This window comes from Vespula vulgaris, chromosome 22, assembly GCF_905475345.1.
Source record: "Vespula vulgaris chromosome 22, iyVesVulg1.1, whole genome shotgun sequence".
Classification (NCBI taxonomy): Eukaryota; Metazoa; Arthropoda; class Insecta; order Hymenoptera; family Vespidae; genus Vespula; species Vespula vulgaris.
In genome coordinates, this window is record NC_066607.1 from 436,559 (window position 1) to 455,857 (window position 19,299).

Sequence of the window (19,299 nt, forward strand, 5' to 3'; positions counted from 1 at the left end):
CAAATATACATTTACTATGATTATCTTTCCCGAAAATCCATAGATCGTGCGTAATAAATTGTTATAAATTGTTACCACGTCAAGTTCGTTGAAATATCGTAGGCACATACGAGATGCGTCAGCAACCTTTGACATCGATGATCTCATAACAATTACATATACCTACCAACTAACAATAGTATCTACATACCAATTAGTTAATTTTCGATGATAAGATGTTCTTATGATATTAATAACAAAGTATTATGATAACGGATACAACTTTGCTATATTTTCATGGCACACATATTGGCGCTTGTTTTTTCAAACTCTTTTATTATATGCTCTGGCTTTTCTAAATGATTTCATCTATGCGAAATTGTTTTTACAAACCAAGCAACTTGCAGCTCTTATCGTAGAGTGCGCTACAGAGTTACATTTGAACTTGTTTATCTCCGTCGGTAAGATCCGAGTTTTACTCTCGTTGTTCTACTTTATCATAAAAGTTTGACAATGTAATATTCCACTCGATCGGTATATCGGTATATCGTTTTCTCTTCCAACAAAAACTAATGAAAGTTCAGGTTGTGAACAAGCTCAACAAATTTTCGAACATAATAAATAGAGGAGGATTGGATTTTACAAAGATTATTCTTACAGAATAATTTCATATATAGAAGACTTAATGATAAGATCGAAGTTCTTTGCGGAGGAACGCATATATAATAAAGAACGTCATGATATAGACGTATTTTGGAAATTATTGCAATATGCAACAAACGAACAAAGCACGGACTAAATGTTAACACGTATAAGAAGACGGATAAAAGGAATCCATTTGCATTTCAAATCTTCTTCTTTGTGAAAATTCAAAACACAAATTTGTAGGATGCGTTATTATATCGCCGCTCAAACGTTGCGTACTTGATAAAAAAAAATATATATATATATATCTACATCTACATTGCACTCTAATCATTAGTCGTTAAAGAAAATCGCTTTTTTCCATTTTTGTCGAAGAAAGCAATATCGAAACTTTACAAATCGATCTACGAAGAATACATATCGATTGGTATCGTTAAATAGATTAAAACGAAATACATGGAAAAATAACATTTTTACAGATTAATGATATTAACATCTGAAGTGGATCGTAAGACCGTGCATGTAATTACCAATAAAAGATGGCACATTGTATACGCTCAACATTATTTGTTGTCGAGGCTAGAAAATAAACATTTTTTTTTCTTTTTTTTCTTTTTCTTTTTTTTTTTTCATTTTTTCTTTTTGTCATTAGATTTTCCTTCGTTTTCTCATAAGAAGTTATCTTCCGATCTTCACAAACATCGACACAGTATGTTCGTACATTTGCTTTATAAATATATTATAACTATTTTTCTATCAAATATCGCTATTCATTTACATTTAACAACGATGAATAACATTTTATGTAAACATTTGAATTTGATTATATTTCTGAATATTTTTTTCACTTTCTGTTTCTTTTTAAAATTTTTTAACTTAGAAGGATCGAAACAATGATTTCTTTCGATGTCTATTCTCGCGTTGATATTTTTCACACTATATATGATATTCTATAAAAATAGAATAAAACTAGTTATAAAATGAACGGAGAACATTAACAATAGTATGACAAAAAGTATAGAATGAATTTGGTTAAATTTAAATCATTTTACGTTTCACCGAGTTTAAATCGTCATAAACACTATTGATGATAGAAAAAGAAAAAAGGATAAAATCGATCCTATGAGACTTTACACAGAGCTATATAAACTATGTATCCTTTCTATCTCACAAACACAAATATTATCAAATATGCAACAATGATCGTCCATACGCAATCATTTTAATTAATTGCACTTGGAACAGAGTAGTTTATCACGATTATTCTCAATGACTAACAATAAGTATTACTTCTTCAGTACTGACTATAAAGAAGCACTGTGCCATTCACATATATTCTCAAAAGTGCAATTAAAGCATTTTCGAGTTTTTTATCTATATATTTCGTTATATCTAAAAATGTCACGATATTTTAAGTATGTAATATTTAACAGTTGTAAAGAATCCATTAAAACTTCTACTAAATAAACCGTCGATAAATCACTCGTACGTAATATTTTTTTGTTTGTCATTTTTCTTATCTCCGCAGTTTTTCATTTTTAACGACACACTTTTGCCTCGTGTAGAGATCAAAGAAAACCAATTTCGAGTAGCACAAGGCACGTAGTTGTTACGTAGATTACGAAGGAGAGCTCCGTTAACGATTTGAAGCCCAAACATCCATTATGATCGTTAGTAGTAACTAATCCGGCTCTTAAACTTGACGAATCTTCTATCTTCTTGCAATAGAGGACAGAGGGAAAGAGAGGAGAGAGAGAGAGAGAGAGAGAGAGAGAGAGAGAGAGAGAGAGAGAGAGAGAGAGAGAGTGAGAGAGAAAGAGAGAGAGAGAAAGAGAAAGAAAGAAGCTTAAAAGCTGCCGCATTCTCTTAGCACACGATTTCCTAGCGGCAGCGGTGGACGGAAATTGTTGATCACCTGTGAAAAGAAAGATAAAAGAATTAATTGAAATGAAATTATAGGTACACAAAAGTTTGACCGTACGAATGGAGATGCGATATTAATTTTTTACTTACTAATAAAAAGAAAAAAGAGAAAAGAAAAGAAACAAAGAATTAAAAGATCTTACAGCCCCGTGATTCTCGTGACAAGGGCATTCCTCTCCCCGTGGAAATTTTCGCAAATTACGAAAGATGTTGAGCTGGTGATGAGACACCTCGATGTACTTCTTGAAGAGAATCCAAGTGACGCTCTCGTTGAATGGTGGAGTCGTCAGCGATCCCAAGTATGTCCAATAACCGTTATCGTCTGAAGGTAAACGAAGGAAAAACGTGTTAAAAAATCGCGACTATTTCACTTTGAAGAAAATGTATCATCTTTAGAAAAAACAGTACAACATGCAACAATTGCCATAGTGATTATATCGAGTTATAATCATTAACTCAAGAAACATAGAAGCATCGTTCACCCAGTGGATCTAAGAAAAGAGTGAGAATAATTATTCAATATGGAAAATTCGAATATTTATAGTTTCTAATTAAGGTAGCGAGACACTATTGTTCTTCGTTGAAACGTTCTTCCAACTACGTTATACCTTCTCCTAATTAGACAATTTCGAGAAGAAATCGATTAATGGTAAGATAATAGAAACGAGGGTGAATCATTTAGTTAATGTTTCCCTCATACGTATAGACATATGTCTCGCTTTGAATGGAAGGTCAAAATATGATTTTATTTTTAGTACCGTTCGCTTAATTCCATTTATTAATCGGAAAAGCAATGAGACGCCGTTGATAAAATAAACGAAGCAATCCAATAAGGTAGCAACAAATAGGACAAAATGACGATTAAATGCGAAAGTATCGACGAAGAAAATCTATTGCCGTATATACTCGAGTCAGTTGGACAATAGATAGCATTACGACGATGACAAACGAAATTATACAATTTAGTTAATGTATCTTGAAATAATATTATCCTCTTGGGTACATGGAAATTAGAAACTTACGGTCACGTCGACAACCATTCGTTTCTCGGGCGCGAGGATTCTATTAAATTTACTTCACGATGTATCGTGATAACATAATAGAGAGAATATTATCAATTAGACATCAAGGATATGAAAAAAGAAAAAAAAAGAAAAAGAAAGGAAATAAAAAGGAAAAGAAATGATAATCAATAAAAGAATAATAAGTCAAGCGTGTATTGGGCAAAAATATTTTAAGGTAACAAGCGAGATAGTGATAATACACAAATGTTAAAGACGAGTGCAACAAATCTACATGAAAAAATGCAAAATCGAGGAGCGACATTTATACGCCACGTACGAGTTATAAAAAGTACAAAAAAGAAAAAAAAAAGCAGGAAAGACGAAAATAAGTTGAGAAAATTCCACTTCGAAGCTAAGGTTTCACAACAATCGATCGTGATACGCTTCGAACGTTCTCCTTGATTTTTTCCTTTTTCTTTCTCTCTCTCTCTCTCTCTCACACACACACACACACTCTCTTTCTCACTTTTGAGCGATCAAAAATAAAAAGGAAAAGATGACGACGGAGACACGCTTGAGCGCGGAACTCACGATACGTAGCGACGTACATATGTAGTTCAAGGCATTATACGAACCTTGAAAATCCAATTTGTTCTCGTGACGTATGATTCGGTCGGCCCAACGCATGCACGGATTAGCGCATCTCTGCGTGCTGGCTCGTCCACCGCGCACTGCATGCGCGTTTACGGTGCATTAGTGCATTTTGTTAGTTGACAGTAGCTTGTTATTGCATTTCAGAGTGAGACTCGATTGGTACGTCTTTTTCGTTCGAAGAGACCGCGACCGTCAGCTACACTAAACTTTGTCCAACTACAAAACTAATTCTACGTCTAATCGCCTGTCGTCTAATCGTTTGCAAATTTATATCTACTTTTAATTTGCTAAACCAAAACAATAATTATTAGAACGATACGAGTATATCCAACTAATAATTTTAAGCTGATATTGTTTTCAACAATATGGATAGTTCTTATCGATCTAAACATTAAACTTGGATGGATTTTCGAGTAAACTCACCGGGAAGTAACTTGCTGGGGTCAATGAGTTCCGCTATTTCTACAACTTCGTCCTTGTGCGACACGTATGGCAATAAACGAGCGATCTTATCCATTTCCTCGTGGGTTTTACCAACCTATAAAAAAAAAAAAGAATTAAAAATGCCTTTGAGACATTTAATAATTAACTAAACGTACATGTTTCCTTGATCGAAGTTGAACGGATCAACCCAATTGATTTTAGAGACGAACTCTTGTTTGTTAAGGCAATGATTTAAATGGCCGACTATACGACTCGGTTTGATCTATAAGTTATAAGAAAGTTCTCGTCGAGCAAGCAAACCGTTCGTAGCTCATAAACATAAGAGACACTCATAAAGTATTTCTACGTGGACGATTGGAAATCGATTTGTCGTGCACCGATGATTTTTCTATCCTGCGAATATACGATTTTCTCTTTGTGGAAACAATTCGATCGAAATGTTCCATAGATTTGCCCCATTCTTCCTTTATAGGAAAAATTATATTCCTTTAAAATTATACTCCTATCGATCGAGGATCAAATGTATTATGAGTGAATCGAACACAGACATTAGAAACATATGACATTCGATTGGATTGTGTTCGGTATCTTAATTTATTTATTCATTAGATTGCGATCGTATTGCGATCCTATTGCGATCTAATTATGCGACTTGCATGTGCATTCTGAATCGAAAGACATCGATTCAAGTGTCGCTCTTCTATACAAACCATATGTCACATTAATTGGCGATTATCTAACGATCGCGATCTTACGTATCACATATACGTACTTGGAACGTACCGTTAGAAATGTTCTTAATTGCGTATGAATAAATTGAACCGTGCACGACATTAACATAGCTATTGACGTGAAAGATTCCTAACGATGGATGGAAGATATGTCTATTGTCAAAATTACATTAAAAATTCAACAAGATCGTTTAGAAAAAATGACGTCGTTGAAAGCTTCGCATGCCGTCGATAAAAATTTTCGCGCGAAACTTTGTCTTCGACGGGCGATTGCGCAACAGCACTTTTCAAATTGCATCGCGTTATAATAATACATATAAAGCATGTTAACTCGCGCGCGTGCGCACACGTAAATTCCATACACGGTTGATTGATGTCGAAGATGATAGCTTGGAATGCGTTTACATATTTGCGATTCGATAAATCTAAGACTTTGCTTGACCCTCTCGAAATATTATGCAACGAACATAGAAACGACGTGGACGCTGACTTTCATTACGCGATTGATAATAAACGGACGAGGTACGTTCCTGAGTATAGTTCCTGCTACCACGACATAGGCTAGCTCTTAGGCACTGTATAAATCATCCTTTTCTCTCTGTTGCATACGAAATCGAAGTTGCGTGATGTAACCGTGCGGATTTGATATAATCGTACGGAGAAAATTTCCTTAAAAATGATCATCCAACGTGCGAAAGAATCGATCCACTAGAAGAAATTAGTTTTAAAAAGTGAATGTACAGTAATTTTGAAACGAATTATATCGTCACTTTTCTATTGTTGATCTCTCGAGTTTCTCACGTATCTTTTTTATCCATCGACAAGCTTTTGTGACCAAAAAAAATGTAAAGGAAGTTCTTCTTGACAGAATAGCAATGGCCATCGTAAAAATCGATCTTTCCGGTAAGAGAGAGAGTGAGAGAGAGAGAGAGAGAGAGCGTCGAACGAAGGAAATGATCGATTTAAATTCCATCCGGTAGTCGCGCTATCACGTTAACAATATCCGTGCTCGCGTGGAAAAGAGAATTTCGCTGCAGTTTGGAAGAACGAAATAATGGTTCACGTCCTTCACCATATAAACGTTTACGTAATCGTCTATCAACCGATGCTGTTAACGTCGCCACTGTTACGGATTCTGCTTCTAGAGCTTGCAGCTTATGTAAAAGCTTTGACATAAGCGTGTGTGTACCCGCAAAAGAGTGCATCCATAGAAAAAAAGGGTGTGAGAGACAATTCCGAAAAGGAGGGTAAATAATCGCTATATAATAAAAGGGGCTTCGAGAGGTTTGCATCGACCTCTAAGGAATACTATACGAAGTAATAGAGAGATAGAGAGAGAGAGAGAGAGAGAGAAGGAACTGACCTTGAGAAAAACACCCAACACCGCGAGACCATCCGACGCTTTCGCAGCTTCCGCGAATGTCTTGTATTTGCTTGTGTTCCAATGAACCAAGTGAAGCTGAAAAAAAAAAGTAGGAAAAGTGAGTGCATCAACTTGTCTATCTCTGTATTTATTTTTGTTGCGTAACGCGTAATTCAAGAAAACTATCGAACATGTTAATTGGTTAGCATGAATCACGGAGCGTGTAAACGAATGGTCGTCGATTATAAGGACGAGCTTTTTATGTATCTTCTGTCAAAGAGAAGTCAATTTTTGTTTGTCGTTTCTTCAAACGATTAACGACCGCCTGAAAATTATCTTTCCTTTTGACCATCGGATTTACGTTTAGCAACACGTGTACATACATATGTATAGATATATTTACGTTTCAACGAAAGATGGAATATTTTTTCGCGGTTGATAATTGATCCTCGTATTGGACTGCTGATGTAATTATATCCTCGAGAAGCAACGAATGAGTAAACAATGTAGATCTTGTCGTTCTAAAGTAAACGTGTTTGAAACACTTCTAGTTAAATTAGATTTAACAGACTTTTGTTAATCGTCAGTAAATTGACTCATCGATATTCAATTATCTTAAATTAATCATGGTAAGTAGATAATATGTCATCTAAATTTTTCATCAGCGAGGCGCGTAGTAAAAATGAAAGGACGAATGAAAAAAGGAGAGTCTTTAAAACACTTTGACCGACTATTTGAATGTTCAGAGATAAAATATAAAAGAGAACATCGAAGGGAACGGTCGAAAGATCTTACTACATAAGTAAATAGAATCGACAGGTAACGGTATCCTCGTAAATAGGAAGATATATATATAGTACGACTCGTATGCGGAATAAACCGATGGTCTTTTTAACGATACCTACCATTCAACAGTTTACTCTCATCGCTAACAATACGCAGGTGTACGATCGGATCGTTGCACAATTCAGATGCGATTTGCGTGCAGTCGAACGATTGCGACTCGCGTTTTGCGTTCCGGACGATGACGATAAACGTGAAACGATTCGACTCGAAGCCGTTTCTATCTATAGACAGAACCGCGCCGTTACGATCACCTAGGATAATATATACCTAAAGTATCGATAGATCAATCGTTATAAGGTACGATACGATAATGATAAATCGTTTAGAAAATACGCAAAACTGGCTTTCGCGATAGCCGAATTAGGAAAGAAACAAAAAAAAAAATGGAAAAAAATTATTTAACCGATTCTATTAACGTGTTCTCATTTTCGACTATGACAGATTTTTTATTTCCATGTGTACGTCCGTAACTATTTGTAGCTAGATATAATATAGCGGAGTTTCTCCGTCCGTCGGTCGTCGGGTATTCGTAGAGACGAATAAAAATACATAGAATTCACTTATCTTTCGAGAAAAAGCCTAGGGCTGTAGGTAACTCGTGAATTCGAACGAGTGACCGCGACGTGATTCATGTTCCACGTGAAATGAATTAACAACGCTATACACGAGAGACTCAAAGTCGATCGTCAGATCGGAACAACACGACGACGAGGAACGTAACTTGCTCGTAAAATCTTTTATTTTGCGATCTCTTATATTTTTATTTTTATCTTTTACTTGTAGAGAGAATTTCGTCAGGAATCACGTAACGGGGCTTACGATTAGTTTCAAAGAATTCTCAATATTAACTTAACGTAGCATAAGGTTGTTTGTACTTTCAAGATTATTAATTAATAAAATGTTGAATTTAAAGATAAACGATGATATTTTCAAAAGATTGCTATAAATCCTATTATACTCGTGTTATACTCAATATAAACTTTAAATCGATCTTGAATAAGCTCTTTTAAATGGAACATTTGAGAATTCTTAGAGATTAAGAAAAAAATGAATAATTTGAAAAAGATACCTCGCCAGCGAAAGCTTGACCGTCAACGGTATGCTCGGAACCTCTCGAGTCGCTACATCCCCAATGGCAATGATATTGTTCGAGCTTATAAATATCGTCCATGAGAGGTCCACCGCTCAAAACTGCAATTAAAATTGGATCTTTATGACAACTGCTAGACGAAAGAAGAAAAAAAACGACAATTGGTTCGCTCAGACTAACTAGAGTATTCGCGAGATACTCCGATCGTTCCTGTGACGTCTCTATTACAGGATGCGCCTGATTAGACCAACCATACTTGTGCTGGCCCCATGTAGGGGCAGTGATAAGAGGGCTGTGCTTATTTATATCGACTGAAGTTTCTTGCGAGAAACAACATATTTGAAAGAGTCGTATGAAAAATGTTCTTTTGACTTTTGAAGTCTTTCTTTTTCTTTCTTCTTTCTTTCTTTTTTCTTTTTGTTAATAAAATCAGACGGATTTGGACTATCTAACTATCCGTGAAACGAATTAAAGGGAGAACTAATATTATTTGAAATTAGAAAAATATCTACAAAAGTTAGCAACGTAATTATGCTGATTTTTATGTTCGAAAATTTGAAATTAAGTAAATACGTAAAATAATGAATCATGTAAAAAGTTCAGTAATTATTTTACGCGTGCGGTTACAACTGTACCATAAAGTAAATAGTAGGTAAGTAAGTAAATATCGACGAAGAAAGTTGTTCAAGAATCAATCGCTACGCAGCCGTATCGTTGTCCTCATTTCGACACGCTCGAGGGGAAATTTTCGAACGTAAGAGCCTCCGTACAACGATTGCCCGTTCGCCACGAAGCTATTAAGGAATCATTGGCGTCTTTAAAACCGACGTTTTTTTTTTATCTCGAAAAACTAACACTCAAACGACGAACACTTATTTCGTCCTACGATCATGTTAAAATAAACTCACTTTTGACGCGCGAGATTACATGGATACAAACAGGCGGATATTGGCTTATGATGAACGTCGCGTCGCGTGAAGAGATGAAAAGCATACGTGACGATAGTTGAACGTTAATTAAAGAAGAAGAAAAAAATGCAAAAGATATGAAAAGCTGATGAATAAACGCATTAAACAAACTGATGATTTACTTTCCTTTGTATTTGTTCTTTTGTAGATATTTATCCATTTGGAAAAAAAAAAAAAGATAAAAAGAATACGAAGAAAGAAAAAAGAAGAATATTTGTTTCGTTGATTTTTTACAAATTTTTAAATGGAGAGTAAAGTTTTGTTTCTATAGCTCGCAAAACTGCGAAATAGAACGATATCACGAAGGAACGTGCTTAATTAGTCATACGGAGTGGAAATTAAAGTGGAAAAGAAAAAAAAGAAAAGAGAAAAAAGAGTAGCATGGTCGCGGTCTTGGCGTGAAAAATATTAACATATCCTAGAACGATTGGTCACGGGGTTAGGGAACTTCATGTTAGAGACGAGGACTTGGTTGCATCCAAGTAAGTACTATGGTGTACCAACACTTTGGTATTGGCCGCTCCAAGTGACCACGAAGTGTTACAACGAGACACCCTACTTGGCGTTTCCTCCTCCCTTTCCATTCTCCCCTCTTTCTTTTTAGGTCTCGCGATGCAAACGCCAGAAGGCGATTGCAATCGACAACATTGAATTGCAGATCGACGAGAATGCAAATTTGGATGACGGCGGTGCTCGTGAGATTTGCGATCGTCGTGCAAATCGCAATTTAAATATATAGATAACTTTCAATGATACTAGAGTAAGTTTCGGCGTAACTTTTAGAAAAATATCCCAATAATCGTAATTCGCAGGTGGCGAATTCGACAGAGGGATTCAAAAGGATAACTTACGAGTCCCATCGCCATCGGTATCGATTCTCCAACAATATCCTGGATTGACCAACTTCCGGGAAGCAGTAGCAGGATATTTCCAACGAAGAGGTTTGCTACTTAGAGCCTCGTGGTCGGATTCTACTCGGTCGGTTTCGATATTCACCGGACTTTGCCTCGAACCCGCCGCCATTGGGAATTTCTCCACCCACGTGCTGGGGCCTGTGAAAAAAAAAAATAAAAATAAAAGAAAATTTTACTACGTGTTATTAAAGCGTTTTTAATCGTATCAATTAGCGTAATTTACGAAGAATCAAAAATTATATATCTAATCTAATCTCTCTAATCTTATCAGCAACCGCGTTGCAAGACGTTGTTTTTCTTATCGTGAAGAGAAAGGAGAAAAGGAAAAATGGATATCTGCGTCTTGAAATATCGATGCAATTGTTGAGCATAGATAGGCGGGATATTACGATTAACGAATTTGTCGGAGTAAAAAGCCCATCGACCTTGGAATCGAATCTGTCCAACGCGACGTGTCAAATTACAAATAGATTTTGGCAGTATAGAAAACGGTTGGAAAGTCTCATTGTCAGTCGAGATATTGATGGTCGAGGCAGCGACCTCGATTGATATCACGAAAAGCATCACACCAATTCCCACAATTAGATTGTCCCTAACAGCGGGACAATAAGATAACGACTTTTTACCACTTCCTATCTCGATCGTGGTAGCAATTATGAAATGGCCATTTCCTTTCTTTTCTTTTCTGTCTCGATCCAACGCGTTATCTTTCCTCCTTTCTAAAATCTACTCCCAAAAGTCTTTATCTCGTTTGACTGCAAAAGACGTTCGTAAAGAAGGAAAGTTATGTTCCTAATGTATTCGGGAGAGCTGGTCGATAAATTCGAGACGAAGAATCGTGCGGTCAATGTGCCCGGCACTCGTGATTCGCGTAGAATAAAGTCACATGCTACGTGTTCAAACTCGACGAAATTGTTATCGGTTACGTGTGTCACGTGCAGCTGATTCCCATTAATTTCTTCTTATCAACGCTCGTGATTCATGCCGTTCTCGAGGTCTACGTCTGTTCACTCTCTCAAAGAGTAAACTTTTCAACTCTTTAACGGACATTCTCGAAAAGTTTGCTTAGGAAAGAAAAGGAAAATGGAATTTTTGCAAGACGATTCGATTTCAAAGCCTCCCGCTCTGCAAGGTCGCTGGTAAATCTTTGTGTTCAAGGTCATCATGCTCGGCTCTGACACAGTAATCGATGATGAAATCATAGTCACGTGCGGACAGTCGCGCGTCATTAATTCGCTAATCGGTGAGCCTACTACATACATTACATCGCGTTCCTCGCCATGTTCACAGTTCGCCACATTACAGTTCGCGTGAAATTTGATCGGATCCGTTCTAAGCTCGCGAGTAAGGATTTATAGAATCGTTGTTGACTCTTATTATCGTCATATTTTCATGCCGATTAGCGTCGGAAATATAATGTAATATTATGCAAAGTTTTTCGATGCAAGTACAAGGACGTTAAGTCCGTATCGCGTTTAAAATAGAAAAGGTTATCGGAAAGATTGTTATGCATTTTTGACGTTTATCAATTATTATTGCGGATCATTTTCAACTACGCATAATAGTTAAAGTTTTCTATTTATAAATGTTATATCCGTAAAAATGTATACGTACGTGAAGCGTATGCGTACTCGAGTATCCAACTATTTTACCTTGCGTTCGCCGTACGTTAGATTTTGTTACTTTAACGTAAATGTCGCCAATCTTATACGAGCTTACAAGGATTCGAAGCCGAAGCATGTTGTAACGGTAATCCCGAAGGGAGAGTAAAAAGAAGACGGAAGCCTCGTACGGACGAAGGCTCCCATTTCGTTGGGTCGTGATAATCGAAAACGGTGAGGAACGATGAGAAACCGGTTCGTTCTTCGGTGGTTGTTCTAGTCCTTAGCTTTCTCGAGAACGGAGAGTAAACTCTAGAGGAAGAAAGATATAAAGCAACCGTACGCTCTCTCCTGATAAATACATATAAGCGCATTGGCATTGAAGATCATGACAGCGACCTTGACGAGTGCAGTTTCGTTGAACGACGTTCCGCGAGCGAATTATCGTCACTAAATCTTACTATTCGTATCATATTCATGTCATATCAGAAAGATAATATTGTTAGAGAAAACGGTATTTCATTATGTAGGTAGTATCAATTTTCTCGTATACTATCCGACGCGTACTATCGTAATCGAGATGATGTTCGAGTCACAAGATTTTTCGATCGCATCTCTCGTTATCGTTTCACTAAAATCAAGATCTTAAATATTTATAGTGGCTTATACGTGAAACAGACAGAATGGAGAAAGATTTGTAAATATGTAATATAACGAGCATTAAGTATACGCGATCGTAGCTTTACTAAAACGATAACAAATCGTAATGAAATAATAGATTGTGACATGAGATACGTACGAGTTGGTACTTTTGCCCTGATAAAACGTAAATCTAAGGACGATCTCGTGATCGCGATCAAGGTAAGTACGTTCAACCTTGCCGGCAATGAATCGGCTGGTTACGAGGAAATCAAATGCGACTAGGTTGTGAACGATCGCGATCGATGTGATTTCACCTTTCGGAAAATAATTTCTTTCCTTTTCCTTTCTTTGTCGCGACAACCCTATATCCCACACGATCGGGGAACGTTCCACGCGATAAGAATACATTTTTTAATTAATATATTTGTCTGAAAGTTTATAATTTCGAAATTATTTACGATCCCGTATTGCGTCTCAACGAGATATTCAAGATTAAATTATTAAATAATGCTTATTGTGGTACGTGATTAAACGATAATTGAAACGATTCAAAATACGCGTATGGAAAGCGTCCGATTGCGAAAGCAAAAGGCGCGCTCTTTAAAACGCGTGAGCGATCCCGCGACAAATAAATCTGAATAAGAGCCATTCCTTTTATGTAAAGACAGGGAAAGCGCGGGCGTGGAACTCATCTACCAGGTCTCGTCCGCGTCGTTTCTCGATCATTTCTATTCTACGCACCTATCTTCTCTCTCTCTCTCTCTCTCTCTCTCTCTCTCTCTCTGTCTCTCTGTTTCTCTCCTACTCACGCGTTAAACTTTAATGTTACCCATAGGTACGTATATTACATACGTCGAGTCATGGACGATCGCGATTAACACGAGCCGAACTTCATTATTCCAAGGACGTGCTAGAGGATCACTTTTAACGAGCTAATCAAAGTTAACCATCTACTCGTTTCGCTTTATACCGTCCTTTTTGTTTTACGCCGTGCCTTTGTCTTTCCATGCTCATTAAAAAGCGTGAAGCTTTAGCTTCTTCGAAGAATAGATAAGCAACGAGGAGTTAATCGTCGAGAGAAAGAGAAGAAATATTGCTAATACTTTTCAGTGCTTTATCAGATATAATGAATTATTTAGTGAAATTCAAAGAAATCAAAGTAATACAAAGTAAGAACGAAGTAATTAATTAAAAGTCCGTAATTAAAGCCAGTAAGTCCTTGAAATCTAATAGAATAACTGTTTTTTACGTTCGACTTTGTAATATATGATAAACGCATAAGCATCAGATATTCGTTCTTTTATCCTTCTTATCGTTATCTTCTTGGTAGAATTACAAGTGACTAAAAACGGGAGAACGTTTCGCGGAGATGAGAAAGAGAACGGATCTTATTTTGTTACAACGCGAACGTATCCTTTTTCCATGTTTCGCTAAGCGACGCGAAACAATAACGTTAGTTGACTCTCAGCGCATCGACGCAAATATCCGATTTTAGCCGAGATTTCAATTCGAGATCGTAACTTTTCATTGTTCCATCCAGAATGATTCCAACGCATATGTAAGAAAGACCGTTTAACGCAAGTCGATCGTCGGATCGAAAATCGTTGAATGAAAATAAAACATTAAGCGATATAATACGGCAAGTATGGATACGCTGATAAAAATATTTTAATTGAACAACCTTCCACGATGCGCCGTTTTTCATCGACTTGAAAATAAGCCGAGCTTGTCCTGTTATAAATGGGTTAACTCGTTAAGCGAATACGCTCGGGGCTCGCTCTTGAAATTAATTTCAATTATTAAGCCGATAGCAAAGTTGTTTTTCGTATGTAAGTAAGTACGTACTCGAATCGACCGACTCGGTTACTTAACGAAACGACTCGTTCCTATCTTCCATTATTAATACTCGAGTGATTACTTGAATAGAATTAGAATTCCCGCCTAATTTATGTCTAATTCGTTTCTTAATTGGCTCTTTTGTTTGTTTTACGATCCTTATTACGGAAACTATGAAAATTTACAAATGCTCGTCCCACAACGTATACTCTTATAGTAAAAATACGTAGGTAGAGAGTACAACAGGTAGAAGAGGAAAGCGTAAAAGTGCGAGGAGGAAAGTTTATTTCGTTGAATCTACTCGCAGTTTTCCTCACTTCGAAAGATTTCTTTGAACGTTTCGAAAGACCTCTTACGAACCCATTTGAAAAAGTAATTACGTGTGTCAATTCGATAAACGTCTCGGCGTGCACCGGACGATGATCCAACCGATAGGAGGATAAACGTTCAACGAAAAGGGTCAACAGGTTGTTGGCTATCCGACAATGGCACTCCAAGCACGATCATTAGCGCGCTCCGAATAATGTCATTAACTTGGAGCGTCCAAGAATTTCACGTGTCTCGTGTAATCAACGCGGGATGACATTACGAACGATGCAAGATCACTGTTTTCTTTTCGAGAGGAAAATTATCGGTTGGGCGAATTACACGTTACCGAGTAACGTTGCAATAATTTTGCGAATATAAAGTGAATTATTCGAGCCATGTTCGATAACGAAGACCCGGCGTCTGAAAGGCTTGGATCAGAGAGGCTAAAAAAGTGCTGTCTGGCGTCTATCTTTAGCCGAGTTATAGAAAAAAGAAGAAGAAAAAAAACAGGAGAAAGAAAGAAAAAAGAAAGGAAAGAAGGAGAAAAAAGGAACCATACACAGAATCTTCATTCCCTTCGACAATTGCCAGATATACACATGTACGCACATTATATTTCCTGTCTTTCAAAGAAACAAAATATTTTCTAGGTAAACTGGTTCCCAACCGGTTTTTGTCTATACTCTCATTCGAAGGTTCAAGAAGTTAACATAAACTCGATGGAAAATGTGCAAATCTGAAAGGTACATCGCAACTTGGCAGTTATTATTATTACTCAAATCGATACGTCTATAGATCCGTCCTGTTAATACTGCTACGAATCTCTCTTCGACGATTTCGAGTTTCACATAGTGCGAGGAAAGCCGACTTGGATCGTTTTTTCTTTCTTCGTTCCCATTTGATCGAGAAGAGTATAATATTAGAATAGTAATTAATAAGTCGTTAAATTTCTCTCTTCTCTCTATCTTTTCCTTTCAAAGACAAAACTTCCTTCCGTCCATTGAATGGTTAATTTGTATTCAACTCGACGAACGCCATAAGCCACGCCGTGCAAATAAAACGAAGATCGTTAGGTTGCGACATAAAGAAAGAAAGAAAGAGAGAAAGAAAGAAAAAGAATAAGAAAAATATATGTAATTAAAGGAAATCCTTTTCCTTTAATTACATGCAGCCAACGGCACGAAGAACCTTCTTTAACGAGTCGCAAGTACCCTCGCGATGGAAAGTAAGATTTAGAAAAAGCATACCTTAATCACTGGTAGTTAGAGCTTGGTTTGCACGTGACATCGCGTTGCCGATGAGATTATCGCATACCATTGGCTAGAAGAAGCGACTTTCTAAAGTTTCGTCGCACATAGATGCACGCGGCCGTACAAGTCACTACTAGTGACCCTAGTATTCGTAGACTGGTGCGCATAGTATACACGCAGTGTCAGGTATCTACGTTTTGGTTTAACAGAACGACGAGAGGTTTCGAATGAAATCAGTTTAATCGAAGATCTCTAGTTTTGTTAACGCGACGGAATGAAGCTAATCGTACGGGCTATACCAACTAAGACGCACGTACTTGCATAGGATCCATATAGACATAGAATCATAGGGAGTTCGCCGTACTTTCAATCGCGGTCGTTTCAAAGATAGCTTTGGCCTGACAAATTGGCCCGAGATTGAGGGTGTTCAAGAGAGGAGTAAAAGGAAAGAGAGAAGGAGAAAGAGAAGAGAGTGATTTTGGGGCCATGGAGAAAGGGGGGCAAACAAGAGCGAACGACTATGATCTATAGATGACGAGGAGAAGCGAAACTGGGTCTGCGACCTGCTGTCCTCGCGTTTGCGACCGCATGCGATAACCGCGCGTATACCAAGGATCGAGCGCGTGCCTACACACTTTAACAGGGACAGGTGCATCGGCCTGAAAGCACGAAGGGAAAACTATTGATTTTCATTTTACCTTACCTACCTACCGAGCACACCACTGCCGAGAAGGAGATTACCCCCTTTCCTCACGTAGGGAGAGCCTACGTGAGAGACCTCCTTCCGCGAAAGCTGCGAAAGTTTTCTTCGTTTGGCACGGCCAGTACGGCCTGCATTTCGTACGGGAGACGATGCCCTTAGGTATCGGCCATTGTTGAACCGTTTAAATCTAACGTCCTGAATGTCGTAAAATGTCAATTTTACGACTCGAGGAGAAATTTGAGAGAAGAACCCCATTTTCGTCACTCTCTTCCTGGTCCATGCAATTTGTCGACACAGGTACTGGCCCCATTCGACGTTATTGCCATTGGCTTTATCGCGAACTAAAGATCTTCTGTTCGCGGCGCAAGCTCCAAGATCGTAATGCGCGTAGAATGATGCTGCGCGCTCGATCCGGAAACGCGATACCATCGTAAAGGAGAGAAAACTTTCGAGTAAACGGGGAAAAATTGCAAAACGGAGGAGAAAGAAAAACGAGCGTGTGTGCGAGGAAAGGCACAAATGCTCGTGTCGTCTCAACGGATCATGCGTGTAATCGATAACTCAATTATATACGAGTTCACATTCGTGCGAGTCGCAAAACGACGAGTAAGCAACGACCACGAGACGTGCGCATACATATGTAGATATCCAACATACACGTACGTAGATATCCAAGTTTGTATCTATACGTACGATGGAATGTATTACGCGTCTTTGCGCTGCTACAGCAGCAACAGATGCTCCGCGCCATACGAGAAATAGAGTGGGTAGGCTCTCTAACAAATAAGAAACAATAAATTGCCGGAGAATTTTGCGAAAGTTCCACCCATTTTCACCCGTCCGCTTTTTAAGCGGAGAACCGTTCGAGGAAAGGAAATGTTTCAAAATGAAGTAAACAAATAAATAGGAAATAGAAAATACGCCGTAAATATAACCCATGGAAAACTAGGAAGTCTTATCGTAAAAAGATTAAACAAAATAAAACTCACCGTTTCGGATCGAATAGTCCCACTCGTTCTTGGAACCCATCGCGGACGACAGGGACGGTATCGGATGTATCGGAAATTAAGATCCGCGTAGTTGAGATCCGAGTACAACTTGCTCCCGCTCGTTTTGTCGATTTACACTGTTCTTTTGCTAGATCGAACGCGCCACCTTCGCCTGCTCTCGCAATTTCCCAAGAAAATATCGCGTCTGTGTTGCGAATTTGAAAAGTGTTTAAGGACGAACGAGACTGATTCTACGAGAGGGCTCTACGACTAGAAAAGATTTGCGAACGCGAAAACAATGAAAAATAATCAAAAGGATCGACGATTCTTTCTTGTCAACTTCGAGCCGGAGAAAAGACGGAGGAATCTTCTCGCTTCGCGATCGAATCGAAAGACCGACGTGATACTTCGAGCGCGTTCGGTTCCTCTTCGTGCGCTTTCGTCCTGCTCACCAGAGTAACTTTTATTCTCTCTCTCTCTGTTCCGTCTCTGTCTGTCTCTGCTTCTGCCTCTGCCTCTGCCTCTGCCTCTGCCTCTGCCTCTGCCTCTTTGGGATGCCTTTCGATTCGTACCGACTCGCGACCGTGTCCACTGCTCGCACGAGAATTTCCACGAATGTAACGCCGGCCGGCGCGTCCCTATGGTTTATATCGCGCGCGGTCACGTGACCGACGCTAACTTCTCGGCGCATGCGCGACAAACCCTGTACACGTGCGACTTTACCCCCACTCTATTAGGATCAGTCCGCGCGCGGACGTACAACGTTTAAGATCGCCTTTCTTCGTCGTTCCTAAACATTTTTTACTAGTCATCGTCGAAGAAATTTTAATTTGAATATGAATTAATAGAATACGAGTCGTGCGTATGATATCTAAGGAGTTACTAAATATCACGTTTAAAAAAACGTGAGAATTGTATCTTCAAACGTTGATATAAAGGTGTAAAGAGCATAGAAAATACGGCTCGACTCGACTCGTCTCATCTCGTAACACAGTGCGATAGTTTACAACAACAAATTTCACGGTCTCGGTGCAAACATAAAGAACAGATGGTCTTGGTACAGATGTTGCTTTCTGTTCGAACAAAAGAACGGCCAAAAGGGAACACTTTGAGGAAGTAATTCATTCGAGGAAGCACGCATCTTTCTTTTTATTAAACGGCGGGTAACATTTGTCACGATAACGTTATGTCATAGAACGTGCTTCGTAAACGTCATCGTTCTGCCTCCATTATACCAATAAAGTGAATCGGTCGCGTTTACGACTGTACCAATAAAAATTAATGAATTCTAGTAATTTCTATCAGAAAGCATCCGCAAATCTCCAGTTCTTTCGGGTTTATTGAAATTTATCGTTAAAAGAAATATGAGAATTGAAGAAAAACTTGATTACCTTCTCTCGAACGTCCT

General features: G+C 38.1%; 1 protein-coding gene across 2 annotated transcripts; it reads right to left on the reverse strand.

Annotated features, from left to right (window-relative positions):
- Window positions 1-243: 243 nt before the first annotated feature.
- Window positions 244-18,509, reverse strand: LOC127071602 (carbonic anhydrase 2). Of its 2 annotated transcripts, XM_051011072.1 has the most exons (8): window positions 17,892-18,509; window positions 10,499-10,699; window positions 8,659-8,780; window positions 6,744-6,839; window positions 4,629-4,743; window positions 4,187-4,282; window positions 2,691-2,869; window positions 244-2,539 (listed from the first exon to the last, which is right to left on the reverse strand). In XM_051011072.1, the coding sequence occupies exons 1-8, from the start codon at window positions 17,929-17,931 to the stop codon at window positions 2,471-2,473; spliced, it is 918 nt and encodes a 305-aa protein (XP_050867029.1). In that variant the 5' UTR covers window positions 17,932-18,509; the 3' UTR covers window positions 244-2,470. The 2 variants fall into 2 exon arrangements, with proteins under 2 accessions (XP_050867029.1, XP_050867030.1); XM_051011073.1 differs by lacking the exon at window positions 4,187-4,282 and having other exon boundaries at window positions 17,892-18,507.
- Between the last annotated feature and the right edge of the window lie 790 nt (window positions 18,510-19,299).